Source organism: Haliotis cracherodii, unplaced genomic scaffold (genome assembly GCF_022045235.1).
Source record: "Haliotis cracherodii isolate W230 unplaced genomic scaffold, xgHalCrac1.p SCAF_5, whole genome shotgun sequence".
NCBI classification, from domain to species: domain Eukaryota; kingdom Metazoa; phylum Mollusca; class Gastropoda; order Lepetellida; family Haliotidae; genus Haliotis; species Haliotis cracherodii.
This window is the reverse complement of record NW_027266308.1, coordinates 14,690,127-14,698,603: the sequence shown is the minus strand read 5'-3', so window position 1 is coordinate 14,698,603 and position 8,477 is coordinate 14,690,127. Positions and strand designations below refer to the sequence as shown.

At 40.3% G+C, this 8,477-nt stretch overlaps 1 protein-coding gene across 1 annotated transcript; it reads left to right on the top strand.

Moving 5' to 3' along the window:
• The first annotated feature begins 2,147 nt into the window (after nt 1–2,147).
• Nucleotides 2,148–8,215, top strand: LOC139444043 (BTB/POZ domain-containing protein 17-like). The gene is made up of 3 exons (XM_071224949.1): nt 2,148–2,235; nt 4,049–4,415; nt 5,384–8,215. Exons 2-3 carry the CDS (start codon nt 4,062–4,064, stop codon nt 6,473–6,475), a joined length of 1,446 nt encoding a protein of 481 aa, XP_071081050.1. The 5' UTR covers nt 2,148–2,235; nt 4,049–4,061; the 3' UTR covers nt 6,476–8,215.
• The last annotated feature ends 262 nt before the right edge of the window (nt 8,216–8,477 follow it).

Genomic DNA, 8,477 nt, shown 5'->3' with positions numbered 1-8,477 from the left:
ATAAAAAGTGTAACGTTACATTAATGCTTAGTCTCTAAAAAAAAGGAAAATTTGGATAAAATCAAGCAAGTACATTTGAACTGAAAAGGAGCCCCCGTCAGATGGGAGATTCAGAACCTGTGGGAGATCTGAACTTGCTTCGTTTAGGGCTCTAGACATTACGGTAAGGTCTGGGCGGAAAGGAAAATATAATGTTCGGGGACTATGAGACAGACTTGGAGTAACGTATGCATCATGGCCCTGTCTCCACAAAGAGTTAACCCTGCCAGATGTGGAGACACATGTCCTGTGTACCCCACCCCCTCCCGTGCATGTCGCCACCCACGTGCTTTCCTCGCAGTCTACACTTCAATCAAACCTCTCCAATATTAATAGTCTGCACGTGTCCATTGCGGATTATTCTTAATATTGCATAACTATGTACGGAAATAGGCCATAAAACAAACATATGTAGGTGTTGACAATTAACATCACGGACCGTTACCGATAAACCTAGGCGATGTGGATTCGCAAATGTGTTAAAATGACAGCGAACGCTCGTAACTCGATATACGTAGGGAGGGGGAGGCAGGGAGGAGGGTTGGGGTTGGGGATGAGAAACACATGGAAGAATAAAGTAATTAGCACATGCACATGTATTTCAGGAGAGGAGGGGGTGTCTCTTGGGATCTGATAAAACTAGGTCATCATGTTCAGTCAAATGTATGTGAGGACATTGTTGTGAGAGGAGACAAGTTGGAGTGGTTCGATCAGAATCGATAACAAATCATCATGGAAACAGCATGGCGAAACAGAGGATGGTAGGTGGACGTGTATAGGTTTATTTAACATAACTTCAAACGTTAATATTTCTATGTAAGGCAATTAATACGTAAAATCATATAAGTACAAATGCGGTCCAGGATATATTTTTCACGTATAGAATTCTTAACCTCACCGCAGTTTAAAAGTCTTTCATATGCAATTTTGTGTTGGTAAAAAAAGAAAATAAGACCCTTTTTAATGGATGAGTCTATGGGCGTGGTAGAAATGCAGCCATGATACGTGGTTACTAACAATTAAGAAGCTGTCTGTAAAATGTTTCATATTTTCATACTCTACATAAGCGCAATGAAAGATACATATAAAGTAATATAGTATTATTTAGGCAGTCGGCCGCCAGACTTTTGCCAGTTGGAAACAAGCACCGATACAACTTTCATAAACACATGCTTATAGTATCTCAACAGATATTATTTTGATAGAAACAACAAAACAACTATAAGCAGCCGTTCCGGCTCAGTGAGATCGGAGGTTCAGAACCAGGGGAGAATGTAGAACCAAAATGTTTTGACATTTAAATATTGCATCTGTTCCGTAATGAAACGTTTTCTGCAATAAATATTATCTCAGCAAATATCTATTCTAGGTTTATTATCTCAACAACTAGCTATTCTAGGGACCCGTGAAGATCCGTAAACGGCGACTATGCTTGTCGTAAGTGGCGAGTAACGGGATCGGGTGGTCAGGCTAGCTGACTTGGTTGATACATGTCATCGATCCCAATTGTGTGGACCGACGCTCGTGATATTAATCACTGGATCGTCTGGCCCAGTCTCGATTATTTACAGACCGCGCAGTCCTATAGCTGGGATATTGCTGAATGCGGCGTTAAACAACAAACCAACCGCCCAAATCTATTCTAGGCTCAATAAGAAGTGTACGGTATTTCGAAGATCATTATTTGAAATTGCCTACCAACCTATGATTTGCGAAAGAAGTACTTACAAATAAATATTTTCTTTCGGGATGATGCGGTCATCATCGATGTCATGGTTAGACACAGATTAGCATACTCGTCACTGTAGCGGCTGTTGTAGCTCAAAAACAATGTCTAAATAACTCTGAATTCAAAAATTTCCATTCGCTCCGATTTCACTGATGTGAAGCAGCTATTTGAATAGCCAAAATTATGGCTTGGCCTCTTTAAAGTTTCTTTATTGCCTAAGCGTCGTTAGATAGACGCAAATTTAAATTCCCGACTGGGTGTCTTTCATTTTCACCCCCTTCGACGCGCGTGACAAATTTATCAATGAAACGTTTACGTCAAAACCAGCTGATATCCGCGCATGCGTAGTCAATATATCCGGAAGCGATGTAAACAAAGATTGAGACTCGTTGGTATCTGGTGTGAACGAAAATGCTCCTGCTATATTGTCACACGAATCGTCTTGTCTGCAAGTAGGACTCACACTGGTAGGTATAACGACGACAGCTAAGTTTCATGTAATAAAGCTGAGCCAATTTTAGAATGGACGACACAACCAAGCATCTAGAAATGCTTATTGTTGTTCAGTGATTGGGGAATCTAATTTTAGATCTAGCCAGATACAGTGTCGTTTGCTGCAAGTGCAATTTCATTACCCTGAGGTGCAGACAGATCGATATGTGAGCCTTCAGTAATGTTTAACTGCAAGTAGTTAAAATAAAAGTCTGTAATTTACAGGGGTTGATAAGATTTAAGTGTAGTTATCAAAAGTAAAACCGAATTTAGATTTAGGGTTACAATTGTCTAGACAATGCTGACAGTGAAATATTTTCATGGTGAAATTTTTGTTGTGCAGTTTCCTTTCTGATTATAAAACAGACAAAACGATACTTAGACATATCCAGTTGATATTTCATCTGCAATGAACAGTGATAGAATTTAAATAGCTATCAACCAAGTCCAGGGACTTGATTATTTTATTGACATATTTTTAATGTGTGCGTGATATGAAGAAACAGATCCTGTTTGACTATCACCTTGGTGTCCCCCCTTTACAGACAGACACTGTTTGCCCCTGTTGACAAAGTCGTCCTGGGTGGGCGTGTCCAGTCTAGCATTGTACTCTCAACTGGTGGACGCTCTCTATAATGTCACTTCCCATTCGATGTGTATTTACTTGACATTCAGCCCATACCTTGCTTCAGGTGTGGTCTCTACTGTGTTTATGTAATGAAATCGACTAGATTTCCACCTGTACACCAATGGCCATCAGCCTAACAAACACGACAGATATTCTGTGCTGTAGGGTTACATTTAGTCAGGGACATGGCTAGCTGCTAGTTCCTGCCAACTTGGCTATGGGTGAGATTTGTTATTGTATAGTGTAAATCTAAATTTTGGTATTTGATTGTTGATGCTTTTGCCAGTTAATTCTTTTTTGCATCGATTATGTTCATGTTTGAAATACTGACAATATTAACATTTGAGGTATTACCATTTAGAAGTCGGAAAAGAGAGCAGACTGTGTGTTGATCTATTTCATTGCTTGAAATATGATATTTATTTTTTATTCCAATGTGTCACTTTAGTGGTAGAAAAAAGTCATTGTAATAATTATGGATAAGATTTTATGGATGAACAACTTCTTTATTACAATTAAGAGCGCCGTTTTGGGGAAGGTTCTAACACAGTTATCAAGCCAGTGAACCTATACGGTAACGGCACTCTTTAATTGTAATAAAGAAGTTGTTAATCCATAAAATCTTATCCTTAGTACTCCAACTTCTAAATGCCTATCAAAGAAGTTATTGTAATAATTATTTACACTTTATAATGATATGAAATGTAGGCCAGCTTGATATTAATATCAAAATATTAACATTGGGATATACAATATGATTTTTTCATATGAAGTTTACGTGATATATAGGTTTTCCATTGGACAAGGGACCAGTCACCGTGATGACTGTGAAACTGACAATCATAAGCGTATAGATGACACATTCTGGGATCCGTGTCTTTCAGGGGTCTGTATTCTTGGAATGATGTAAATAATGAAGGACTACTTCCACTTTCCTGGGGAAACACATGGGAATTCCTTATTACAAATAGATACAGAAGCTACCGCAAAACAAAGATCTGAGGACATCCCAATACAACAGTGCAGAGTTACTTTCATTTGTAGACTGACCAGACTTCAGGTTAAGGTCCCCTTGAGTTTTGAAAGGTTTTTACTGTAAACACATCCAATATGTGATTTCTTGCTTTTGGGATGTCTAAAGATTTGCATCTTTTATTCAGCAGGAGAACATCCATGGCTTCTCCCCCGAACCTACAGAATCTTCCGTTTGATGCTCCAACAGATGCCGCCACCGACAACACACGCTCATCTTCCGCCCGGGTGACCTTCACCCCCAACACACAATCCATGGCGCTGTCTCCTACCTCCATTTCGCTGGCGCTGAAAAGTCCAGAGGGCATTGATTGCTATGGCAATGAGAGACAGGCTCTTGCAGAACAGAGCAAGTTCTTCAACAACTCCTTGTTAAGTGATGTGAATTTGGTAGTTGGGGGACAGAGATACTATGCTCACAAGATAGTCCTCGTCAGAGCCAGCGATGTCTTCGAGAGGATGTTTAGTTCCGAGTGGTCCAGTTCCGGAAAGAAGGTTGGTACTGGTACTCTTTATTTGACAATTAGATTCTTAGCTCACCTGATTCAATTTGGGTTAATGCTGGGTGGCATGGTCATTGATTCACCAGACTGTAGAGCAGTGCTCGAAATAAGCACCTGCACCTAGGTCCGTGACAGGTAAGTCTCATGTCTGGCTCTTAGTTTCAAAATTGGATGGGTCCTTATGACCTGCGGTAAATTTATTTATTTGTCTATGTATTTGTCCAATAAGCTGCATTTTTTTAAATGAGGGCCTCAAGAGTTTAGTCCCTTTTTTTAAATTTCAAACACCATGAACACTGCTGTAGTCATTTACATGTTTGACAATATTGAATCCACAAGTTGCTCAGCTGTCTAAGAATTCCTAATCATCATTGTTGTAACCGTCTGTCATACCTGAACTCTATGTTCCTGAGTTCAAATCCTAGATTCCCTTGGAATACTTGGTTTGTCAGGTCCATAACTGTTTTTCATCAAAAACATAAACATATGACTCCAATGTTACCATGATTACTTAGACTTTCCTCCCACATTAAGATGAGATGCTCACCAATTAACTGAAATACTATTCAAAGCAGCTTTGGGACAGTGGGTTGGGCTAGTGGTGAAAGCGTTTGCTAGTCATGCCGAGGGCTGGGTTCTATTCCCATTGGTACAATGTGTGAAGCCTATTTCTGGTATTCCTTGCTGTGATATAGTTTGAATATTCCTAAAAGTAACGATAACTCAAAACAGATAACCTGGCTGACCTTTAAGCATGTCTTTAAAGCATTTCTCTTTGTCATTCCATATGCACAGCTTGATATAACGATAAGAGACATATGACTCAACAGCTCACCTGAACATTTGTAGATATGCAACAATAATGATCAAATTTTAATATTAAAATTTGCAATAAATAACTTGAGTCAAATGTTATATGCCTGATTGCTTTATTTAATGATTGTTTCAATAATATTTCAGGATGTGGAGTTAGTTGAGGACAGTATATGTAACACTGTGTTCGCTAGGTTTCTTAAGTTTCTCTATGGCTGCCATATTAAGCTCAACATCGACAACACTCTCCCTGTGCTCATCCTTGCCGACAAATACAACGTGGAAGACCTCAGAGATGTGTGTATCACATTCGCAGTATCCTATATCATCCCCAAGCTGCAGCTAAAGGATGTGTTCCATGTGTGGTTCCAATACTCCACTAAGTGCTACCACCAGCGCCTCGTCACTGCATGCGTCCAGGCACTGGCCGAGAAGATGGACGAGATTATTGGCTCGGAGGAGTGGGAAGCCGAGTGGCTCAACCTTGAGAAGGACCAGCTCATAGAGTTCCTCCGAAGCTCTGATCTCAGCGCCAAGGATGAGTTCGAGCTGTGGGAGGCAACCGTGAAATGGATCCAGTCCCAAGCCCACCCACAACGCATGGCCCAGGTTAGTAATCTCACTGAAGTGATGGAGTACATCCGCTTCCCAATGATGACTTCAGAACAGCTATGTGAAGTAGAGTCCAGTAGTCTGTACCAGCAACACCCAGAGCTGTTCCAGAAAGCCTTCATGCTGGCATACAAGTTCCATGCCCTGCCTCTCACAAAGCGAGCCAACGTCAAGGAATTCATGAGCTCCAGTTTCCTGCTACGGAACTACACCGATCTCCGATGGGACAAACGTCTTCAGGTCTCCCATTACTCCGCCTGTCCCAAAGGCACGGAAGTGGGTTTCCGATTTTCAACCCGAGCTTCTTCCTTCCCAGCTCAGACATGGGAATGGGAGCTGAAGGTCCACCCAAAAGGCTACTCAGCCCAGTGCGAGGACTTCCGAGTTGTGCTGTACTCCAATCTGATTCTAGACCAACCTCGTCCGATCGAGTACTACTTGTCCATAGTGGATCGGGATCAGATCCTCCATACTGTGTCCGGGAAGAAGAACTTTTCCAAGGCTCGCTACACCACAGACACCGAGATGGACAAGAAGGTGACAGTTGCTGATCTATGTCAGCCCGACTCGCCCCTGCTTGTTGACGACCATCTTATACTGCAGATTGCTCTAAAGCCTGTGGAATAACTGGTGTATGTTAATGGTTTGTTTGCATTCTGTTGTGATGTCCATGAAGGATATGGAATAACTGTTGAAGTTTTCGATAGGATGTGTACCTTGTGTCTGAGACAGTAAACTCCTAACATTTCAGTGTGGAGATATTGTTACTTATGGAAGAATGAAGTATCCATGTTTGTTACCTACACAACTGGGTTGCGTTAGGTTCATTGATTCAGCGGGTCGTTATTCGTTGTTACTACCACTACATGCAAGGACAGACGATTGGATTCAGACGGAAGGGGAGCAAGCATTGATTCAAAGTTTGCATCGTTGCATGATGCACATCACATTTGTGACCCACTTCCGTATCACCTTTGAGGAGATGGTAATCTGTACATGTGAAGATGGACAGTCCATGTTTACTGTGTTGACTGGTGACTGGCCTGAAACCTGTAGCATCGTTGTCTTGATGTTGTAATGGATGTCCATGAAGCCTGCTGGTATGTTTTTGTGTTCAGGGGAAACACAACAGGTTATGTAACAGAATTCTGTCAGCATAGTTTCAGTTAGTCATCACCTGTTGAATGTGACACTGCTGAGAAATATAGACTCAACATGCTCAAATTCACATCGAGGCAAATAAACATGATGACAGGTTAGCTTTTACTTTTCGTTAAATGTAAATTGATTTGCACCACACATACCTTCAGCTATGATGATTGATTATTCACTACCAAGAAATTATACATTAACATTTCAATGTGATTCATAAGTACATCTAATCTACAGTGCCATAGAATACACAGCACCCCATATATTTGAAACTGTAAGCATTTTTTCAATATCTTTGTCAATCATATCACATAGTTAAATATTTTCAATATTGTTTAATATTTAGTTGCTAGTGTGCCATCATTGCTTATTATATGTCAACCTCTGGAAATATTGATATAGTGACTGGTGTTGTCTTTGCGTCACTGATGGACTGTCAACTTTATTGCATGTCAGCATGTACCACCGACAAATATCTCACTGCAGTTGTGGACATTGCAGAATTGTGGTTGAATGCAGTATTGAGAAAACAAAGTTGATATGTGGATTCCTTGCCCACCTTTTTTCTTTTTGATGTTAATTTGTATGTACAACTGCAATGTGTTTTGAAATCAGGCATTAACTTGGCTGTGTTATTTCAAATCCATGTGACTCTCCGTTATAATTTTGGTTGTCCAGGGCATGAACATCACAGTAGATGTTTCATCATGTCTTTCCGTACACATGAAGCGAAGCCTGTACCTTTCTATTGATGGGTATTTCAATGTTATATTCAAGAAAATCTACATGGGATTTCATTGTTATATTTAAGAAAATCTACATGGCACTGACACACTGAACGATAAGTGGATTTCTTAGCAAAATGGAAGTGCAATCTACAATTTTGTCTGACTCAAACTTTTTTACATCCCTAAGCATGCTAAGGACTCGCAATGTATGTTATTTTTGTCCATTCACCATTTGAATGCATATTGGGAGCAATGGTTTGTGTCCATTAAAACCCTGAGCAATCACCTTGTTAAAACCACACTAAGCACCTGTTTCTAGGAGATTGTCATGTATCTCAAAGAAGATAGGTGTATATTTTCACCATGCCGTTGGTTGTCCCAGATAACTACAGTCTATATACAATACCTAGGTACCTACAGCATGTAGGCATTCAGTGGGGCAATCTCAGCTCTTCGACAGGCACAGCTTCAGGCATTAACCACCACTTCCGAGGGTCGTAGGGCTAAGAGTGTTTTGTTGAATAAGCCCCAATATAGTATTGCTGTAATGTACTTAATAATAATGATAAATAATTTGACCACTCTGGAATTAGTATTAAATACATCTGTTTCTGTGTTGAATCATTTTAGCTGTGGCAAAGGCACATATAGCTTTCAAACTCACGAACGGATGTATTTTGTAGTAACAAGGCTATATTAACTCTATCAGAGAGTTCCTTTTAGACAGGGTCAGATGTATATTTTATCAA